General features: G+C 39.7%; 1 protein-coding gene across 21 annotated transcripts in view; it reads left to right on the top strand.

The window, feature by feature from the left end:
• The window catches only part of LOC105465975 (potassium calcium-activated channel subfamily M alpha 1), a 763,404-nt gene that overhangs the window by 497,063 nt on the left and 242,379 nt on the right, over nucleotides 1-23,962 (top strand). For all 21 annotated transcript variants that reach the window (XM_011714686.3, XM_011714685.3, XM_011714673.3 and 18 more), the window contains one exon: nucleotides 18,735-18,810. In XM_011714686.3, the coding sequence (XP_011712988.2) occupies nucleotides 18,735-18,810 (76 nt within the window). The remainder of the gene's footprint in view (nucleotides 1-18,734; nucleotides 18,811-23,962) is intronic.

The following is a 23,962-nucleotide window of genomic DNA, read 5'->3' as shown; positions in this document are numbered from 1 at the left end:
GGCTGCCTGGGAAAAAAAGTGCTTTCCCTGTGGGCTGGATTTGGGGAAATGTCCAGTGGAGAGGTAATAGCCACCTTGATTCCTGTTTTCTTGGCATACCCACCCAATGCAGATGTGCTGGATGAGGCAGAAATCTTTTCCTTCCTTTCTAGATGAATTTAACTGGCCTCTAGCGCTCCTGAATGTTATTGAGCTATTAAAGAATATAGTTCAGAAATGTGGGAGAAAGTTTGGCAAACGATGTAGTAGCTTGTTTCCTATTTATTAAATGGCAATAATTTTCAGTGAGTCAGTGTTTTCAAAAGAGGCGTTTGGACCTTTCGATAATTTTTTTTTCAGGGGCTACACTGCGAGCTGCGGCTCATTTTCTGTCCTTACATTTGACTATGGGAGTGTGGTCTTGCCTGTCTTGGGTGGTACTTTTTTATTCTTACCCAGCAGAGATCATAAGAATAGTTTTCTAGGCAGATTTTCTTTCCTCAACTGCTTTCTGATAGGCATTTGGCTTTATTTAGGCATCTATAATATATTGGAGTTTAAAACAAATAGATTAAATCTACATTTCTTTCCATAAAAATGTCAGTCTTAAGGAGGGATAGCTTTTATTTCCAGGAAAGTTAGCAGTACTAGGAATTTCTTTAAAATGGAATGTAGTCCCTTTGAAACCTAGTTTAGGATTCTAATGCAGGTAGGCACAGCTCAAATACTTCTGCATTATGTAATGATGCCTAACAAAATTCCAATTAGCAAGCAATAGGTGAAACCTAGTCAATCCTTTTCATTAGAACTGACATAAAATGTTTCTGTCAGCTGAAATGTCTGGAATCTAAATATTCATGCCTCTGTGTCTATAACCCTAGAATCAGCCAGCCAGATTGTTATGTTTCCTCTCCCTTCATCACAGAGAAGAGCTGCTCTGTGCTGTAACATCTGGCCTTGGAGAGAATCAGGATTAAAGCCACTCGAGAGAAGAGACCAAATGATGGAATTATTAAGCTAAGAGGAAATACACTATTTCCTGAGAAAACATTGAATAATTGAGTAAAACCATGGGTTTAACTTAGTATCCAATACACTTCTTACTTTTCCTGTGAAAGGATTAATGCATGTATTCATTTACAGTAGTGAGTACTCACTATGTGCCAATCACCACCGTTCTAGAAGAGGGTGGACTCGGTGGTGAGCCAGTGATTGAGACACCTGTCCCAATAGAGCAGATAGTCTGCTGAGGAATGGGCAGGGGCAGGCACCTGAACAAGCAAACGAGATCATTTTAGATTGTGGTAAACCCTATAAAGAGGAATGCGTAATGGCGGCGAAGGACTGGGCTACAGATCGGGTGGTCAGAGAAGACTTCCATGAGCCAACCTTGCAATGATCTGGGAGAAGAACATTCCCGAGAAAAGAAACAGAAGGGAAGACCCAGAGCTGAGGACGATCTGGGAAATGTTTGTGGAGCAGAGACACTGTGTGCAGGGTGTGAGGACATGGAGTGTGGTGATGAGCAGAGACCATGGAAAGCCTTCCAGAGTGAGATAAGGAATCTGAAATGTAATTTTAGTAAGATGGATGCCATATAATGGCTTTTAGCAGGGAGCAATGTAATCTGATGGATATTTGAAAAGACGATGCTGGCTGCTTTTTGGAGAATGCTGGTGGGGCCCGGGGGCGCTGGGGTAGAGAAGTAAAGCAGGAAGACCTGTGTAGGGCTCTTGGTCCAGATGGAGGTAACAGTAGTGTGAACCATGGTTCTGGCAGTGAAGAGGGAAAAGATAAGTTATTTCACATATATTTAAGATGTAAAGTCAGACCAGGCAAAATGGTTCATGCCTGTAATCCCAGCATGTTGGGAGGCTGAGCTGAGAGGATTATTTGAGTCCAGGAGGTCAAGACTTCAGTGAGCTATGATCATGCACTCCAGCATGGGTGACAGTGAGACTCTGTCTCTTAAAAAAATTAAATAATTTTAAAACAAAATAAAGTTTTGTTTTAGGTAAAGTCAATAAGTCCTATTTGTTTACTTTTTAAAAATGTGTTTCTCTACTTACTGGCTCTTCTATTCAAATAGAAGACCTGGAAGCAGGAGCCTCATCCCTGTGCTGCAGCATCTGGAACCACAAGGGGTGGTGGAAGCAGGCACTCCCTGTATGTGTGTGGATGAACGAATGAATGAATGGGTGACAATCTCAGTCTGAATATCAACTGATGTTAAGCATCTGTCAGAACAGGAACCAAGACTGGGTTAAGGTAGGGAGCCAGGACTGGCAACGTGACAAAACTCTGTCACTACAAAAAAATAGAAAAAATTAGCCAGGCATGGTGGCTGGCTACTTGGGGGGCTGAGGTAGGAGGATCACCAGCCCAGGAGGTCGAGGCTGCAGTGAGCTATGACTGTGCCACTACACTCCAGCATGGCTGACAAAGTGAGACCCTGTCTCAAAAAAATTAAAAAAAAAAAAAAAGTAGGGAGCAAAACAGCCTGAACAATTACCAAAGGAAAGGATGGTGAAAAGGTCAGACAAGTAAGAACTGTTTATAGAACACACGTTCTGACTGCAGGAACAAAAGCCCAGGGGCATTTGAGAGGAAGCGAGACAGTCCTCTTTCTCCAGCTGGGAAGGAGAGGCTCAGATTCACTCCGTGCTGGGGCTAAGAAGCAGGTGGTCCTCACAGTGACCAAGCTGGGGATGGGAGGTGGGACCTGTGATGGCAGCAGGGTGCAGGGGACCACCCTGAAGAAGCCTCCCCATACTCCTATGCATCCTCCGTTTACCCTGATATGCCTGCCCTCGGTGTGATCCCTCTGAGCTGCAAGGCCAGATAACAATGACCTTGTCAGACACCGCAAAAATAATTGCTCTTCAGGATTTGCGTGAGGCTGCAGGGATTGGAAACGACAGAGGTTTATTGGAACCTTTCAGCTTTTTGGATTTAAAGATTAAGGAGTGAAAGGCAATGGAAAATAGCAAATTGGAAATCCCTGGCAGGCTTTCTGGTACAGGCTTGGATGTGTTTGCTGTTGTGTTTTCTATCTTGGCTTCTCCCGGGGCCTCACATTCGTGAATCTCCAGAGTCTTTTATCTCTGGGGATCACAGGAACCCTGAACAGTGAGTGAGTTATCATTTACCTGTTTATCCCTCAATTTCTGTCAGTACAGTAACTCTGCTTTTATCTGAGAAAGGAGCTCAAGATCCCTTAATCTGTCATTGCTAAAATTCCACAGCACTAGTTCTCAGGAGGAGCCCCACCTGGTTGTTCAGGCCCTGGGCACCAAGTTTGACCCTCTGAAAGGACAGCCCTGGCAGGGGGTCCTCCTCATCTGGAGCCAATGGTCTCACGTGACTGAATCTTGCACGTGAGTACAGGGCTCGGAGCCAGGAAAACCTGTATTCCAGTCCTGACTTGCCACTGACTTTATGACTATAGCAATAAGTAATTATGCATAAAAATAGAAATTTTGATATAAATATTACAAAAAATTAAAAGCTCAAGAATATTAAAGAAATCCAAAATGTCTGCCTTTGTCACATGACCACTGTCATCATGTTATGCTTTTCTTCTACTTTTACATTTTACATATACCTATAGTTTTCATGGTTTTATCATAGGGAACATGCACTTCATCTTTTCCTTCCTTTTTTTCCCAGCATTTCCAGTTTGCTATTTTTAAAAAAATTGTGGTGAAAAACACATAACATAAAATTTACCATTTTAACCATTTTTTAAGTGTACAGTTCAGTAATGTTAAGGATGTTCTATTGTTGCAAAACAGGGCTCCAAAACTTTTTCATCTTGCAAACCTGAAACTCTACAGCCATTAAACAATTACTTTTTCCTCTCTCCCCAGTTCCTGGTAATCGCTATTTTAATTTCTACATTCTACTTCTTTAACTTAACATTATATCAAAAATTTTTCTTGTTACAATTTTTGAGCATGTATAATATCCTATAAAGAAGATGTACCAGACTTAAGACCTATTTTTGGATTTTAAGCTGCTTTCTATTTTTCTTGCTTAATGAACAATTCTGCAATAAGCATCTTTGTTTCTGTAGCATATTTCCATATTTTGTTATATTTTCTTAGACTATATTCCCAGAAATGGAATTAGTTTGATTAATAATGCTGAATTACTTTCTGAAAAGGTTTTATCAGTTTATAATTCCACAGTCGAATTATGAGACTAGGTCATTGTAGAGTCATCTCCACTAGGTGAAACTCCAATATATTGCTATTAAGTAGAATAAATACAATGCTTACTTATTTTTGTTTAATTTGCATTTCTTTTATTTTTACATTTTTAAAGCATTTTTCAAGAATACTATATGGTTATTAACTATAGTCACCATGTTATACAGTAGATATCTTGAATTTATTTCTCTTATTTAACTGACATTTTGTATCCTTTGACCAACATCTACCCAACCACCCTTCCCTCCAACCACCCCAGCCCGTTTCTATGAAATCAGCTTTTTTATATGAGTGAGGTCATGTGATATTTGTCATTCTGTGCATGGCTTATTTAACTTAATATAAACTCTAGGTTCATCCACATTGTTGCAAATGAAAGGATTGATTCTTTTTATGGCTTAATAGTATGCCATTCTGTACATATATCACATTTTCTGTATTCATTCATCTGTTGATGGACACTGAGGTTGATTTTGTACCTTGGCTATTAGGGATAGTGCTGCAAAGAACGTGGGAGTGCAGACATCTCTTCAGCACGTTGATTTCATTTCCTCTGAATATATACCCAGTAGTGGGGTTGCTTGATTGTATGGTAGTTCTAGTTTTGGGTTTTTGTGGAACCTTTATACCATTTTCCATAAAGGAAAATAGTACTAATTTACCTTCCCATCAACAGTGTGCAAGCGTTCCTTTTTCCCACATCCTTACCAACACTTACCTTTTGTCTTTTTGATAATAACCCTTCTAACAGGTGTGAAGTGATAGTTCATTGTAGTTTTAATTTGCACTTCCCTGATAAATAGTGATGTCAAACATTTTAAACATTTACTGTTGGCTATTTGCATTTCTCCTTTTGAGAAATATATTCAGAAATATCCTTTGCCCATTTCTTAATTGGGCTGTTTGCTTTCTTGCTATTGAGTTGCGTTCTCTATATATTTTGAATATTAAACCCTTATCAGATGTATAGTTTTCAAATATTTTTCTCCCATTCTGTAGGCTGTCTCTTCACTCCATTGATTCTTTCTTTTGTTGGGCCAAGCTTTTTAGTTTGATGTAATCCTCTTTGTCCATTTTTGCTTTTATTGTCTGAGTTTTAGGGGCCATTTCCAAAAAATTATTGCCCAGACCATTGTCATGGGGCTCTTTCTCAATGTTTTCTTCTAGTAGTTTCACAGTTTTGAATCTTAAGTCATTAATTCATTATGATTTGGTTTTTGCATATGGTGTGCATTTTTTTAATTTGAACCAAGTTAGCATAAATGGTTTCATTTAATTAATTTATTTAATGATTATTTACTATTCATATTTTCTACTTCATAAGGTACCTGTTCGTGATTTTTGCCTACTTATCAAATAATGATATAGTATTTTACATACATGCTTTTCACATTACAAAGAATTTATCCTTTTTGTATCATATTTGATTATGTTTTCATTGGGTATTGTCTTCATTATGATTTTTAACATGCAGAATTTTGATGTTTATATGGTGGTGGCAGAGCCTATATTTCAAAGATTGTATGACTACTTTTACATCTGAAATTAGAAATTCTTCTTTTCAGAGGGCTAAAAATATATACCTACATTTTCCTCAACTTTTCTGTCCTGTGTTATCCATATTTACTTTTTAATTCATCTCAAACTTATTTCCATTATGGTATGAGGTCCATCATTGAATGATGCCTGTCTTCCTTTTGATTTGTGATGACCTCTTTATTGTCTATAAAATTCTTCTGATATAATAGAGTCTATTTCTCTACTGCTTAGTCATTGTTGCCATTCTTTTATTATTTTCTTATTCTATTGTTTTGTGGTAAATGTGACTTAGATGATTTTTGCATTTTAGATTTTGATGAAATTTCTTTGTGGCCTAATATGTGGTCAGTTTTTGAGACTGCTCATGGCTGTTATTAAAGAATGTGTGTTCCTGGTTTACTAATATATGTGTGTCTTTCTGCCCATCCATTCAGACACATATAGATATGAATATATCCCAAGGGATTAAATGCTACTTAAATATCCGATATTTGTGCATTCTTGTCATATTTGCTTTATCTATCTCAAAGTAATACTTTTAGGTGTATAAAGTTTATTTTTTAGTTACATATTCTTGGTGGATTGTTCCTTTTATCAATATGAGCTATTACTTTTAATTCTTTTTTAATATAATTTTTATATATAATTTTATATAATTTTTTTGCAGTAGCTTCCGCTTTATTTGATATAATCATTGCTCTATTTGTTCCTCTGTTGTCAGCATTTGCCAGGCACATAATTTCCATTCTTTCGTTTCTAACTTTTCTGTGTGTCGTGTTTACAATGTATGTGTTTTAAATAGCATGCATCTGGAATTTGTTATTGTTGTTGTTTTCACATCACGTGAATCTCTGTCTTTCCATAGGTGAAAGTAATTATAATTTTATTTTATTATGATTGCAAATATATTTGGGCTCTTTTACTATTGTAACTGTGTTTTCTGATTAATATAGCTTTTCTTTTTTTCCCCTTTTTGTTGGATGGGTTAAAGTTTTTGTTCTTTTTTACTTTTCTCCATTTGATTAAATTCCTTTGTTCTCTTTTTTTTCCTCTGGGCTATGGAATTTATATCCTTAAGGTTTTGATACATATACTTAAACTAATTTTTTTCTGTGAATATATATGATTGATTGTATCCTATCAAGACAAGAACTTCTGCACACCTTTCTTTTTCCTATTGCCCTCTCTCCTTCACACCTCCGTCTTCTGTGTATTTCCAGAGATTTTAATTTTAGATCATTGTTATTATTTATTCATTTAAAACATACTCAGTCAACACATAAACAAATCCATTACTTTTATCTTTTCCATGTTGCTTCTTGTATCTCACTTCTTTTGGATTTATTTTTCTTTCAGCTGGCTAAGTATATGTTACTTGCTTCAAATTAATCTGTCCTGAGAATTGTAAAGATATCCTTCTTTTGTTTTCTTGCAACCAGTGAAGCCAGGAGAATTGTGACAATAATTTGGCTCTTGTTGCTTTGAAGGGATTTATTTCTTCACATTGATGTTATAAAATTTCTCCACGATATACTTGGACTTAGGTCTTTTAAAATTTAACCTGCTGGAACGTTAAAAGACCTTTCCAATCTGAGGATACAAGTCATTCTTTTGGTCTAGGAAACTTTAATGTTATTTAAAATGTTTCCTGCTATTTCCTCCATTTTTTCCTTCTGGCAACTCAATTACATGGATATTGAAAACTTTATTCCTGTTTTCTGGATCTCTTAGTTTTACTTTTGCACTTTTCGTTCCTGTGCCCCTTTGCATGAAGATGGCTATGTGACAGTCCAACCCTTTACTTTGCTGTGTGGCTATGGCCATTCTTCTATTAAGTTGGCCTTTTAAGATTTCGATGTTCAAAATTTTAATTGCTAAGATATTTAGTTGATTTTTTGAGTTGAGATATTTTTTCACAACTCTTTATATTTTTCAAAAAAATTTTTTAAAGCAATTTTTGTTTAATGCTTTGTTAATGTTGTATCCTTAAGGGTCAGTTGGCCTGAGGTATAATACATGCGTTTCTTGAAGGAAAGTTGCCTTTCCTCAAATGTTTGGCAATTCTTTATTCTGTGCTTATCTTTTCTTTTCTTTCTTACTTTCTTTTCTTTTCTTTTCTTTTTTTTTTTTTTTTGAGACTGAGTCTCGCTCTGTTGCCCAGGTTGGAGTGCAGTGGCATGATCTCAGCTCACTGCAACCGGATTCAAGCGATTCTCCTGCCTCAGCCTCCCAAGTAGCTGGGATTACAGGCGCCTGCCACCACGCCACGCCCAGCTAATTTTTGTATTTTTAGTAGAGATAGGGTTTCATCATGTTGACCAGGCTGGTCTCAAACTCCTGACCTCAAGTGATCCGCCTACCTCAGCATCCCAAAGTGCTGGGATTACAGGCGTGAGCCACTGAGCCTGGCAATAGCTGGATGAATTTTCATGAAGAGAATGCATTTGCGAAGCCAACGTTCAGCTCAAGAAACAGACATTATTTCCCGCTCCCCCACCCTCCATCCCTTCTCCTGGCAACCTTCCAGTCACCACACCCCACAAAGGTAACCACTCTCCTGACCGTATATCAGTTTTGCTCTGTTCTAAACTTCATATAACTGGGTTGTACAGAGTGACTCTGTGTCGGGCCTCATTCTCTCGATGTTATGCCTGTGTGATTCATCCGTGTGGTTATATGTTTTGTCTTTTTTTGTTGAGACAGAGTCTTGCTCAGCCTCCCAAAGTTCTGAGATTACAGGCGTGAGCCACCGTGCCTGGCCTGTTTTGTGCTTATCTTTGCATTTGAGATTTTCTATTAGCCTATATGTGAATGCTGTCTTTGTGTGTTGCAGTTTATCTGGGGGGTACTGAGATATGCTATGGTGTATTTGGTGTATTTCTATTCGGTAACTGGTCTTACAGCTGTGGAGACAGTGTGTTTCTTCTAGGAGTTACAGTTTACTCAGGATATTGCTCTATTTTAACACCTCAATTGTAGGCACTTGCTGCCATGTGCTGGCTACTCCTGTTTGGCACCCCAGTCAATCAGTGTCGTTGTCACAGCCTCCCTCTTCCCAGGGTCAGCCACTTCATTTCACCTTTTGGATGGTTGTTTTCTTCTTCATTGTGATCTCTGCATCCCCCACCCCCTCCACCAACCTCAGTCTCTATGTATTGACCAAAGACATTCTTAATATTCTGTTTATCATTGTGGAGACATATACATGTGTATGTATATGTCTTTCTTTCTCATTATGGAAATATATACATGGAAAATATATGTATATATTTATGTAAATATAAATAAATAAATATATATGTACGCCAAGTCAGTTTCTAACAGAATATCTACCAACATTTTGTCTTTGTCTCTTATGTGTTGTAATCTCCTCTTCCATTCTTTTTGTTCTTGTGGGATTTTGCTGTTTCCTACCCCCCCAACATTTGTATTACTTTAGTGAAGTTTTGAGAGGAGGCAGAGATAAACCGTTGTGATCCATCTGCTATGTTTAACTAGAATGCTCTGGATTATCATTTTAATTCATTGATGAATTATTTATATTGGTCTTTTATATAGAATTTTGGCATCTATGATCTTAGTGATACAGATGCTTTTCAACTTAACCATGGGGTTACATCCTCACAAACCCATCATAAACTGAAAATATTTTAAGTTTGAGAATGCATTTAATACCCATCACTTACTAAACATCATAACTGAGGCTACCCTATCTTAAACATGCTCAGAACACTTACATTACCTACAGTTGGGCAAAGTCATCTAACACAAAGCCTATTTTATAATAAAGTGCTGAAAATGTAGTGTAATTTATTGAATACTGTACTGAAAGTGAAAAACAGAATGGTTGTGTGAGTACTTAAAGTATGGTTTCTGATGAATGGGTATCACTTTTGCACCACTGAAAAGTCAGAAAATCATAAGCTGAACCATTGTAAGTTGGGGGCCATTTCTATTTTATTTTTGTGCTTTGAGAGTCAGTTTTTGGTCCCCAGTTTATGTTTATTTTATAACATAAGTTAGTAGCTTTCCGTCTCGTATTGTATTATGAAACAGTTTAGAATTTTAATGAAATGGATGTACAATAATTTAATCATAAATTATATATGGGTACAGATTCTTCAAGGGAAGCTGTTAATATATATTTCAATTTATATCTCAATTGTTATCCTATAATGGATTTCTTTTTTGTGTATATCAAGTTTCAAAGTTTATCTTTTGCAGAAAGCCATCCCCCTCACTGAGGTTTTTCACAGATTTATTAGTATATCATTGTGGATAAATTTTTTTCTTTTTTTATTGTATCAGCCAGGACTTTATTTTATGTTATTTGTTTTCTTGTTGCTATTGTTTCCTCCCATAAAGTTCTACAGATTTAAAAAATTTTTTTCATATTTGTTGGTTTTCTGGTTATTTAGTCATAAACGCTAAACTAAAAAATCAACTTTCTCCTATTGTCAGGACTACTTTTCCTCCAAAATCTTAAGCTGAATGCTTTATTTTATAAGTAATCTCTTATTGTATTATTGATTTAACTTCCAGTTAGCCAGTACGTTCCTTAAAATTGATTTAAATAGACTGGTAGTGTGCTTAGTGGATAGATTACTGGTTTTAAATTACTCAAGTGATTACTCGGGTTAAGGGAAATTTGCTATTTGGAGAAAAAATAAGGCATTCTCCTTTTGGCATACTACTAGCTAAAATAAATAAATACATCAAGATGGATTTACAAGTTAGAGGTTACAAAAAGAAAATAAAAGATACTCTAAAGCAGTGATTCCCAAACTTGGCTGTACTCTGGACCCATCATCATCCATCATCTGGCTGTACATTAGAATCTTCTTGATTAGAAAAAGAAAGCTTGGTCCTTTTGCCACACTGTTAACCAAAATAAATAAATAAATACATCAAAATGGATTAACAAGTTAAAAGTTAAAGAAAATATATTCGGAACCACTGGTTCCCAAACTTGGCTGCATATTCAAATCAGAATTTATAAAAATTCTGATGCCCAGCTTGTATCCCAGACCCGCTGAATCTGGTGGGAGGCAGGCCCCAGTGTTGCTTTAAAATCCTCTGGGGATTGCAATGGCAGAGAAATCTGGGGACCACTGCCCTGCAGCCTTGTTTTCCCAAAGTGTGGTCTTCTGACCAACAGCATCGACAACAGCTTAGAACTTATTAGAAATGCGGAGTATCAGACCCCATCTGAGACCCACTGAGTCAGAATCCGGATGTGTACACATGCCAGGTGATTCATGTGCACAATGGATTTGAATCCCATTCCTCCAAAGCAAGCATAGCAAGTTAGTGCCCATGGCCTATTTATATGAGTAACATTTTACTGGAATATGGTCACACCTATTTGTTTTCCTATTATTTACAGCAAAGTTGAGTCATTGTGACAGAATCTAAAATATTTATTAATATTTACTGTATGTTGATTTAAGTTTGCAATGCTGCTCACCCTGGATGGCTCATGGGAATCACTCCGGAGCCTTAAAACTCCTTCTGCCTGACTGTACCCGAGGCCCATTAAATCAGAATGTGGGTAGGGGGTGCTGAGACCCAGGTGTCAACAATTCTGAAAGTTTCCCAGGTGATTTAAATGTACAGTTAAAGTTCAGAACCAGTGCCCTAAAAGTACAAAGAAAAAATATATAGATGCAGTAAATATACATATATATATATCTGTATGATGGGGACAGCCTCTTTTTGGATATTAAAAAAAGGGAACATGATGGAAAGAGGGAACTTGATGGAAAGATCGATATATTTTAGAATTCAGGGGGAAAGAAACCCACCTTAAGTAAAATTTGACAGTAAGAAAAACATTTTTAGCCAAATTGAGAAGAATGAAGAACGGTGGGAAATACTATATGGTATACAAAATCTTCTTTATATAAGAACACAAGTATATTACTACAAATAAGATAAATACACCGGCAGACTGGCAAGGCCATTCTAAAGCACTTTAGAGAAGAAAATAAAATGACTAATAATTATATGAAAAAATCTTTAGTTTCATTTGTTAAGATAGAAAAGCAAAATAAAACAGCCATGAGCTCTTATTTGGGGTCTATCAAATTGGAATTATTTAACTTTTTTTTTTAAATTTTTTATTTTTTTTGAGATGGACTGTCACTCTGTTGCCTGGGGTGGAGTGCAGTGGTGAGATCTCGGCTCACTGCAACCTCACCTCCGAGGTTCAAGCGATTCTCCTACCTCAGCCTCCTGAGTAGCTGGGAGTACAGGCACGTACCACCACACCTGATTAATTTTTTGTATTTTTGGTAGAGACAGGGTTTTACCATGTTGGCCAGGCTGGTCTTGAACTCCTGACCTCAAGTGATCAGTCCACTTCAGCCTCCCAAAGTGCTGGGATTACAGGCATGAGCCACTATGCCTGGCCTCAAATTGGGATTCTTGACCTGCCTCCCTCCCTCCCTCCCTCCCTCCCTCCTTTCTTTCCTTCCTTCCTTCTTTCCTTCCTTCCTTCCTTCGTATTTTCTCTATCACAGTACTCAATACAGTGGGAATGCAGGCAAAAGAGCATTTGCATACTGAAGGGAATGCTAATTGTGAGGACAAGTTGGCAAGATGTATCACAAGTCTTGAAAGTGCTTGCTTGAGGCCGGGCGCGGTGGCTCACGCCTGTAATCCCAGCACTTTGGGAGGCTGAGGTGGGCGGATCATGAGGTCAGGAGATCGAGACCATCCTGGCTAACACGGTGAAACTCCGTCTCTACTAAAAATACAAAAAAATTAGCCAGGAGTGATGACGGGCACCTATAGTCCCAGCTACTCCGGAGGATGAGGCAGGAGAATGTTGTGAACCCGGGAGGCGGAGCTTGCAGTGAGCCGAGATCACCCCACTGCACTCCAGCCTGGGCGACAGAGTGAGACTGTCTCAAAAAAAAAAAAAAAAAAAAAAAAAAAAAAGGGGTGGGGGGAAGTGCGTGCTTGAGTCCTAATGTCTGAATTGGAGCTGACTGGCTGAAGTCTGTACGGGGCAGTGACTACAAGCTTGGAGTTTGTCACATTTTGGGGTGAAGCCTGGCTCTGTTGCTTTCAAACTGTGCTGAATACACTGTCTCGCTTGTTTCTCCTTAGCTATTTTCTTCTGTTGTATGTATATTTTTTAAAAAAAGATACAGTTAGAAGTTTTAGTGTTTGTAAGTAATTTAATATACTAGATCATCAATAATAATAATAGATTGATGTCATTGTCAACATCATCATTTCACCAGTAATTTAAAATAACAGTAACACTATATATACTCTGCGTGTATGTGTATGTGGTGTGTTTCTGGGCTTTCTAGTCCATTTTGATGACTTTTCTGTGGCGTGTGTACACTTCTATGCTATTGTAATTCTCCACCTTCATATGATGAAATCACCATTTACTGAGTGCCTCTAGTATGCACACATGCACTCTTAGAATGCTTGGTCTTCCGCTATGCAGATCACCAGGGTAGGATTTAATGCCCATGCCTGTGAGGGAATAGGGGTGGAGAACTCAGGCTGGGTGCAACTGCCTGGGAAGCCTCAGCCCATCCCACAGGGAGCAGTGCCACTAGATGGCCCTTCAGAGTTATCCCAAATCAAGGCAAGGCAGCCGACCTTTGTTCCTATATCAGCCAGCCTTTGTGTGTGTGTTGGGGTGGTGGGGGGCACCACCACTGACAGGGGATGTAGCCCCAGGTGAGGCAGCTCCTTGTAGCAGAGGGCAATTCTCATGAAGGGACTAGCTGTGAGCCTTTAGCAGGTCACTCTTCAACAGCCCGGGACAAATAAGATCCCTGAAGAGGGGATCTGGGCTGTACCCTACAGCATCCGCTATAGCTCATGTCTTTTATTCATTTAATCATTAATATGATACCCTAGTATTTTATTTAGGATTATTGTTATCAGTCATTAGTGTGATAAGCTTGCCATTAAAAAAAAAATGCATGGGGAACCTGTGTTCAGGTAATGCCAACTTTCTAAACCAATACAGATCATGGGAAAACATAGATAAGTCCATTTTTAAGACTTGATCATATAATAGTGAATAGATAGAGAAGTTTACCATTTTTTGAAAGTGTAAAAACCTCACTTGTAAAACTCTCTGAACCTGAAAACTTTTGTGGAGGGCATATAATTCCTGGCTTTTGGTACATACACATTTTCTTCTTCACAACTCTATTTATAGCTATTTTGTGTTGCCTTAGAAAATCATTTATTTCAGGTATTTTATAGAATAAAAATAATAAAAGGTATTATAAAACAGAGGAGATGAATCCTTGTCACCAAAGAGTTCCCCCTCTCACCTCGCTTTTCTTGGTCTCCTCTCTTAGCCTGAAGTCGCTGTCTATAGTCTTCTGGGCTCTTTCTGGGTATAGCCAGAGCGGTCATTGGTTAAGGCTTTTCCCTGATGAGGCTACTTTCTACTTCCTAAGAGTGCAGCCCTGACCTCTCTCAGGGGACCCTGCAGGGCTTGTGGCTTTTCCCTTTAGTAGGTGACGTATAGTCTCAGAATTCTGAATGTGGATTATCTAACCTTTAACTCTGCCATCTAATTCTTCCTCAAAACTTTGATTCACTCATTCAGTTCAAACAAGGATTTATTGAACCTTCACCGTATGCCAGATACTATGTTCGATGTTGGAAATATAGCCCTGAACAAAACAGACATCAGCTCCTCCCCTCATAGAGCTGATGCTACAGAGAGGGAGACAGAAAGTAACCACATAATGGAGATGCCAGTGCTTCATACTGAGGAGAAAAGTAAAGCAGGCAAGAGGATAGGGAGTTGTATGGGTGGTGTGGAAGGATTTACATGTTTAGGTCAGGTAGCCAGGGAAAGTCACGCTGATCAAAGGACATTGAGTAAGAACCTGAAGGAGGTGAGGGAGTGTGCCATGTGGGCATCTGGTGAACAGCGTTCCAGGCAGAGAGGCTGCATGTGCAGAGGTCCTGGGTCAGTAGCATGCCTGTGTGTTCAAGGCTCACTGAAGACATCTGCCAGATCAGCGGACAGTAGTAGGAGTGGCAGTAGGAAGCCATCAGATCCAAAAGGAGATAGTGCTGGTGGTGGGGTAGTGTCGCTTTAAGCTGTTGGAGGACTTTGACTTTTACTCTGTGTGAAATGGGGGGCATTGAAGGCTCCTGAGTAGAGACCACAAGGGGTCCAGGGCAGAAAGCGGTTAGGAAGCTGATATGGTTTGGCTGTGTCCCCACCCAAATCTCATCTTGAATTGTAGTTCCCATAATACCCACATGTTGTAGGAGGGACCCTGTGGAAGGTAATTGAATCATGGGGGCAGTTACCCCTATGCTGCTGTTCCTGTGATAGTGAGTGAGTTCTCACAAGATCTGATGGTTTCATAATGGGCTTTTCCCTTTTTGCTGGATACTTCTCCTTCCTGCCACCATGTGAAGTAGGATGTGTTTTCTTCCCCTTCTGCCATGACTGTAAGTTTCCTGAGGCTTCTCCAGCCGTGTGGAACTGTGAGTCAATTAAACCTCTTTCTTTTATAAATTACCCAGTCTTGAGTATGTCTTTATTAGCAGAGTAAGAAAATACAGAAGCTATTGTGAATGATTCCTGAAAGACCAACCATTTCCCCAGATAGTCTGGCTTGATCTGAGGATAAAATGTAGATGGACTTTTTTAACCTATGGAGAACTTCACTGACTCATTTGCATTAATGAAACTCAGTGCCATAAAAATGCCCAGTATGAGACAGTCAAATAAGTAAAGGCCACCCTTGTTCAGCCCACAGGGGTCTTGTTCCTGCATCACCCTGGATCCCTTTTGCAAGGAGACATTTCCCTCTGGTCTCCATGTTGGGAAAAATAAATGATTCTCCTGCAAGCCAGTTTGTTTTCTCTCTTATGTATACACTATTAATCTTATCCTGTCTCCCTGCTTGCTTTTGTTAAGAAGGTGCTCAGAGCTAGATCTGCAGTTTGTCTCTAGCAAGAGTATAGGACCCTGTGGGCTCTGCATTCATTTCTTTCCTCCCTTTTACTTTCATGCACCTTAATTAAAAGAAAAGCTTTTATTCTACTATATTTGCATGACTCACTCAAATGTGGCAAGCTGCCTATCACCAACGGATATACGATACAAACACCATCGTTTAAAGATAAAAAGAAGAAATCCAGTTTGAAGTTTAGGTTGTTTGTATTCTATTTTTAGTTTCATAAATAAAAGTATATCTATGCACACACAGAATTTTCAGGATTAAACCCTAAGCAGCTAATACATTGCTAGCGTGTATTTCTACAGGAGTGCCTCTTACCTATGGTTTTGCTTCTTGAGGTTTCAGTTACCCCCAGACAACTTTAGTCTGAAAATATTAAATAGAAAATTCCAGAAATAAACAATTCATATGTTTTAAGTTGCATGCTGTCCCGCTTGGCCCCATCTGGGACAAGAATCCTCCCTTTGTCCGACACATCCGTGCCATCTGCACCCCCTGGCCATTAGTCTCTCAGTGTCCTTCAGTGGGCAGACCCATGTCTTGCTGTAACCCATGGTACCTGTGTTCAGGTAACCCTTATTTTACTTAATAATGGCCCCAAAGCACAAGTATAGTGATGCTGGTACATATTGTCATAATTGTTCTGTTTTATTATTGTCATTATTAATCCCTTCCTGTGTCTAATTTATACGTTAAACTTTACCATAGGTGTGTATATACGATACATATAGGATTTGGCACTGTCTGAGGTTTCAGGCATCCACTGGGAGGTCTTGGAATGTATCCCTTGATGAACATGGAAGAGCGTTGTTATCTTTGATAGTTTCAGTGCTAACTGCCAGTTGCCTTCTACTCCACGTTTCTAAATGTGTCGTTTTAGCTCAGCAATACGACAGTGATACTGGTATGAGATAACAGTGTAGGTTGGGCTGGAAGGTTAGGACCAGCAGTAGAGTCTGTTATAAATTTAAGTTCCAGCCCTTGCCCCCTCCCATTCTAATTTAGCAAGCCTTGTGAATCTCTTTGGAAACTTTATGCGCACACTGAGCAAACAATGTATTTTTTGAGACCTTAGAATTTTAAATGGTTTTTTTGTTACTTTTATTCTTGAACAACCACTTGACTGGGTATAAAAATCTTGGGTTAGATTCTGTTTGTCTAAAAATTCTGAGAATTGCCCAATTGCCATTTAACACTTATTGTTAAATATAATGATCTTAGTTACATTAACGGTAAATAACCCCATCAACACTGATGGTTTATTTTTATTGCTTGATTTTAATACTTGAAATGTGAAAATGAAAAGCCAGATGCTTCTCGGCATTGGTATCTAAAAGCTGATCCTTCATTTCACCTTTTAGTCTCCATTTTTTTGTATCTCAAAAGTTCTTTTCTGTTATGTCCTGGCCTTTGCTTATGATCAATGTGCTGTTTGGACTTCCCTTTGAAACACATTTTATCCATGGTTGGATCTCTATGATCTACACTGTTCCTATTTTCTGAAGTTTCATCTTTTTTTCTTCTCCCTTTCCCTTATTTTCTCTGCTTTCTGAGATGACTTCTTAGTTTTGTACTCCTCGCCGTGATCGGTTTTCAGCAGTGCAAAGTCAGCCTTTCATCAGCTCAGTTACGACTGTGCTTTTGGCCGTGAGCCTTTTTATTTCATCAACATCCCGTCTCATCTCTGCAATTATTTAATAAAAGTTATATAAGTATTATTTGGCATAGAAGGAGAATGTTTTAAAAAAAAAAGTCTTCTGTTCATGATGGTTAATCCTTTTCAGATGAGAAATTATTTTTTTTGAGCCAATCCTTTTCTTCCTCTTTCCTTGTACAGTCAGATTTCCCCCCACCCCATGAGCTTTCAGTTAATTTTCCCTTATTACCTAAACAGCTCCACGGTGGCGCCATTAGCGTACTCCTTGTTCAAGTAGAAGGTAGTAAGGATTCCTTCCCACTGCTGTGCCCTAGGCTGCCTTTTACTGGCTCACAGGTATGGGAGAACAAAGCCCCACCCACGGGTGTGGAGTTGTCTGTCAACTCCATGCGCTGGAAGGCTTCGCACTGCCTTTGGCACGTGGTGGTGCTTCATAAAATGCTTCTAGAAAGTCCGCAAAAGAAAATCCCCTTGGGAGTGGGTGTGACATTCAATGTGTCTCAAAGCGATGATAAACCAGCATGTTGTAAGTAATTTCTTTGCATGATAGCCAGATTGTTATAGCCCAGGACTGACTCTGAATGTTTTGACTCATGAATTTCACCTGAGCAGAAATATAATTCACTCTTAGCTATTAAAACATAATAATTTACATTTTTAAAATGTGCTTGATGTGTTTTCCTTCTCCATCTCTCTTCTGCCACCTAAACACTGATGCTTCTTTTCCATTCAAGAGAGGTCGTTGATTTAGAAAGGACAAACCATTTATCTTAACACTTAATAAACGGGGAACTATATAAATTTTGAATCCAGAAGTTGTGGGATGTGATATCTTACCAATCTTTTTTTTTATTGGGAGGAAAATATAGAAGTTTATAGAAAACAGATAACACTGTGGGCTGTACTCTTCATTTTATCAGGGCTGAAGATAAAGATAAAAAATAAAATCCATCAAAGACATAAGGTTATCCGATTTATTCTCAATCTGCTCTTAGCGCAAGGGTTACCCTGAGCAATAACAATTCCTAGGATTTTTCAGAGACAAAATCCTGCCAGACAACTAGGTGACTTAGAAACAGTGCTTTCAATCAGAGATCGCTAAATGAAAAGTCTCATTAACCTGGCTTCTCCCCACGAGCCCTTCCTCTAAAGAGGTTTTGAACAGGCCACCTTTATAAAGAGAAAGTCCATTTACCATTCGAGATTAAACCAGTCAAGAATCAGAATGAAGGAATATGTCCGAGGTACCAGCTGGTTTATCTTCTGCAAGAACTTCCCATGCCTTCGACCCTTGGGAACTGTAAATCAAATGGCAGACTGTGAACATTAAAACCACGCATTGAAAATAATGCATCTCTATTTCATTCTTTTTTCCAGGTTTGAGATTTTTAAGAGCTCTGAGACTGATACAGTTTTCAGAAATTTTGCAGTTTCTGAATATTCTTAAAACAAGGTAAGATGTTCTTTGTCATATTTTTTTCCTTCCAGTCCCCTATGCCAAGTTGCAAATATCAGGTGTGCTTGCTTTCATCACAATGACGTTATTAATAGTTATATTATTCACAAAAAGAGTGATCTAACACGGAGAGGGAGAGAAAACCCAGAGTAGGGTTTGGGTTGCTCTCTTCTGCAGGGCCAGGGAATTATGTGGTGAAAAGAGAGCAACAGCTGTGCATGCAGGGAAGTGGGGACGAATGTAGGGACATAGCTGATATCTGGGTGCCCAGTGGGGTTGCCCAGATAAGAGTCACGGTGTCACGGGGAGAGGCGCGCAGTGAATGAGGGATAGATTTGCTCATTGATTGGGAAGTCCTTGCTGCCAGATTCTAAATCGCCCCTTTATTACATCACTAAATAAGAAATTGAACCCAGTCGTAAAGGCAATGGAAGCAATGCTGTGAGAGGCAATCACAAACCTCATACGGCAAACAGAAAATCATTTCATTTCAAAGCACATTTTAGATGTTCACTTTATATCCATATAGCCCTTGGGGCTTGCTCCGTGAATTGCCTTTTGGGGGAAAACCTACAAACCTCCTGCCGAATGCACCATGAATACTTCTGTTAACTGCGTTATGATCTGGAAAACACAACTGGACCAGGAGGAAAAGCCCCCAGAGGATCCCTTTCCTGATGACCTGCTGGCTTGCAGAGCTGGCCTGAAACCAGGGCTGTCTTGATGAATAAACTAATAAAAGAGGTTAGACGTGCTCTAATGGAGAATAAGTACAGGCCATAAATTTCTCTTCTAGGAAATTACACTCTAAGAAGCTCACTTCTAATGTTCCATTTCCTCTTTGGTTGCCCTTCACGCATTTGATAAATGATTAAAAACAGGACACCTCCATATTTTGTGATTTGTAATTAATATATCTGCAGTTTGGAGGATTAGATTCAGCATCATTTTCCTGGTAACACAGGCTGGGACCCAGCTTCCTGAATGAACCTGACACAGCCAACAAATTCAACCTATGATTGGCTTTACTCCTTGGGTGTTGGTGGTTTTTTCCCCCTGCTTGTTTATTTTGTTTTGCTTTAATTCCAAATTGGTTTCCTCTCTCTGACTGCTCATCTATGTGACTGTGAGGTCAAATTCACTTTCTATTAGCCAAGTTGAAAAGAAAAAGAGAATCCAATGGCACTGAAGTCTTTAAAAGTATGTCCTCCTGCCTTTTACTGTTCATTATCCTGAGATAAGAATGTGTCAGTCCTCTATTTATTAGCAATAATGTAATATTATTCATATACAGTGAATATTATATTTCTTCATATTTTCTGAGTGCCAATAACCTTGATTTCTGCCTTTTAATTATTACTTTTGAAATGTAAATGATCAATGAAGCTAGCATCTCTTCAATATTTACCTATGTCAGATTCACTCCACTAGACTGTGTTTTGAAGGTGGAATGGGTGAGTACCCGGCACCAAGCATAGAGCCTTGTCCTTAAGAGACACTTATTTTTCTGGTAGGGGTGGTGTTTTGTGACACTCTCTAATGTCAGGTAGTGTCTGTCTCTCCCTGTTTCACAATCACATCATATGTTAAGGGAATTTTTATTCTCTGATGCCAGCTTTGAGAAGTTTCCATTGCTCTGAGGAATACTGTCTACTCCCTGGACTGTTTTAGGACTTGAGAGAATGATGGACCATCTGAATGTTTTTTTCTGACCTTCTGCTAGTACACTCACTTTTCTTTCCTTTGGATGTGAGAAGTGGCTGTGGCATCCCCGGTGGTTAACTCACCTGCCTACTGCACAGTATGGTTGCTTCCTCCTTTCAGTGTAGAGGGGGAAAGCTGAAGCAGCCAGCCAGGGCACGAGGGAGAGAATGGCCCTAGGGAAGAGTCACGGGGTGGAAGGCTGGCTGGGCATCTGCCATCCAGGCCCCAAGACAGCCTTTCTCCAGTGTCCCACTTCACACTATATGAAACTCTTGCTGTTAGAGGGTGCTTTTTGCCCCAAAGCCACAACCTGGGTTTTCAGAGTTCCCTTCACTTATGGTCATAACCAGATGGTTGAGGTAATTCAGCAAGCCTGGAGTGAGCACCCATTGGTGTCAGCAGCAAGGTGGGTGCTAGGAGTCCTGCTGTCAGAGAACTTGCTGGGTAGGGGGTCAGGCCGCCTGATGGTGTGGTTAATGTTGATGTCAGTATGTCCATGGGTTGAGAGGGGAGTAACTAAGCTGGGCTTGGCATGAGTTGTGGGGCAGTCAAGGATCTTTTCAAGGAGAAGGTTACCTTTAGGTAAGCCTTGTAGAAAACTAAGTATCATCCTCTTGGGGCTGGGCATGTGAGGGGTAGGGTGGGGGTTGACTTCTAATCAAGGAAGCTGCTAACAGCACACTGGTCTGAGAGCATGGCACTTGGGGAAACTCTGGGTAATTCTGCACTCCTGGACATTAAGAGTTCTGTGATAAGAAAGAGGGGGATGAGGTTAAGAGGGTAGGAAAGGCCAGGTCGCCAGGCACAGAAGCACATATTATGTAACTGTAAGAAGTCTAGAAGCTCTAGGACAACTCTCTGAGGCCATTTTCTCTCCAGGTGCCGGCCCGGCTAATCTTGGCTCCTTCCTTTTGGGCATCCCCAAGTGTGGATCCCAAAGTTCTGTCCCAGAGAAAGTGCAGCCTTGGCTTTTGTAGGGCTTTGGACTTTCAGCAATTCTCCTATGACTCTTCCATACTCTGCTGCTTTCACAGCGGTCCTTCCAGGAGGGTGGGTTGGGGAACCCATGTAATCGTCTTTAGGGAGATTTTGTCTGGCTCTTTGGTGGTGAATTCCTGCCAATCTGTGGCATTATGTAGGGATGGAGGCTTTGCAATGTGATTTGAAATAATGACTTGGAGTTGCTGTTTCATTTCCAGTACTTTGGCTGCCTCACTGGGCCAAGAGCTGAAAGAAACAAGGCAGAGAAGCATACGGTGGGCAGAAAGATTGATAAAGAATTAAGAAGGCAGCAGAAGGAAAATTAAAGTGCACGGGATGAAACGGGCAGATCACAGTTATGTGACCAGCATCAGGGCCCTCTCCCAAGCTGCAAGCCCACAGCGGGCCTAGAATACTCCATAGCCTGAAACGGGCCAATTAAAGGGGAGACAAGGAGACTCCCCCTCACTATCTGAGGTTTTGGCAGTTCCTCAGTTATTCTGCAAACTGGAGATCTAACGTACAGGTGCTAGAACACTTATTCAACTGTCAGAGGAAAGTCAGCAGCTGTGTTTAAAGGCTATAATTCCACATCTTATTGACTGTGGTAAATATTGATGACTAAAACATGGATCACTCAGCAATGTTTTTCAAAATGGGAATTTCCTTATTGTTTCGTGTAGTTTTTCTTTCTTCCCTTTTTTTTTTTTTTTTTTTTTTTTTTGAGATAGACTTTCACTCTGTTGCCCAGGCTGGGCATGATCTCAGTTCACTGCAACCTCCGTCTCCCGGGTTCAAGCCATTCTCCTGCCTCAGCCTCCCAAGTAGCTGGGATTACAGGTGCCCGCCACCATGCCTGGCTACTTTTTGTATTTTTAGTAGGGACGGGGTTTCACCATGTTGGCCAGGCTGGTCTTGAACTCCTGACCTCAGGTGATCCACCTGCCTAGGCCTCCCAAAGTGCTGGGATTACAGGTGTGAGCCACCGTGCCCAGCCTGTTTCCTCTAATTTTTAAAATATGTTCATTGTAAACATTGCAATAACACACAAAATCATAAAGGATAGAGTAAGATTGCCTCCACATCATACTACTTTGAGATAACTATTATATCTACTACGTCACCTTTGGTTTCCCACATAGCATTCCATGATATGCATGAGTCATCATATGCCTAACCAATATGTTTTTGGGAGGCGTTTTTGAAATTAAAACATTACTACTCACATGACCTTAGAAATGGCTCCAAGGTAAAGTTTGTAAAGAAGAGTATTCTATATGGAGAGTGCAAGAGATGTGCAGGGAGAGGCCAAATCATGCAGGTTCTTAGATTCATAGACTTTACATGAACAAAGGAGAGCTGTTGAAGGATTTTAATCAAGAGAGGAAATGCGGTTAGATTAACATTTTAGAAAGATCCACTATTCCAACAGTTGTATAGGGAATGGGGCTGAAGCGTCAAAGACCTCATAGACCATAAGACCAATTAGCAGGCAGTAGTCCAGGGAAAAGCTATTAGGGCATGGCTTTAGGCAGTGAAAATTGGGGCAGAGAGAGGAGAAGGGATCTAGAGATAATTAAGAGATTGGATTGGCAGAATTTCACTTTGCTCCACTCATGTTATAGTTCAGACCATTTATGTTAGTGTGGTGCAGTCCAGTTAACTTTTCAGGGGGTGGGTATTTTATATCTGTCCAGCAAATACAGCAGTAAAACAAAGCAAGGCCAGCAGCACCTGGCAGTATCAGAAACAAAGAGAAAAATTAGAGACAAGCAGAGCAGGGACAAATGTGCACTTTGTACAAAGTGCATGACATTTTCTGTGTTAACTGAAACATGTCTTGTTAAACATATAGAGAACAAAGAAGGCCCCAGAAACTCTGGGTTTACAGCTGTAATCTTTGGAGCCAGACCTTCTCTTGCAGCATCCACTGTTTCTTGAAAGAGGTCTCTAATCTACAAGAATCGTGTGCCTCTCCTATCATGTTTCACCGTGTCCATCGATGTGAATTAGAACTCATGGGATGGGGACTCAGGAATTGTATTGGAAAAATGAGAATGATTTACTTTAGATGGGTGAGGTTTTCATGATAAAATCATAATCTCACTCAAAGCTTAGGAAGCAGGCTAGAATCTGAATGATTCAAATCATTCTAACCATTGCTAGCTTCACGTTTGGCCCAGATCCCTAGGCTTGACCAGGAAGGCTATGACTATCTCCATGCAGAGATACACAACCTTTGCCATGCAGAGCACACAGCCCTGCTCCTGGCATGCCCCACTCTTTCTTCCCAAAGAGCCTTACTTAACCTGGCAAGGTTCACATTTCAGAGTATGGAGAATGCCCACCAGGGGTTAACCTTGCATCTTTTGCTCGTAGCTTTCAGATGCGTGGTGATAGTGTTTCATTTAGAAAGCAAATTCCTAAACCTAGGGATCTGTGATAATACTGATGTCATAAAAAT

Source organism: Macaca nemestrina, chromosome 9, assembly GCF_043159975.1.
Source record: "Macaca nemestrina isolate mMacNem1 chromosome 9, mMacNem.hap1, whole genome shotgun sequence".
In the NCBI taxonomy this organism is placed as follows: domain Eukaryota; kingdom Metazoa; phylum Chordata; class Mammalia; order Primates; family Cercopithecidae; genus Macaca; species Macaca nemestrina.
This window is presented reverse-complemented; position numbering and strand designations above follow the sequence as displayed.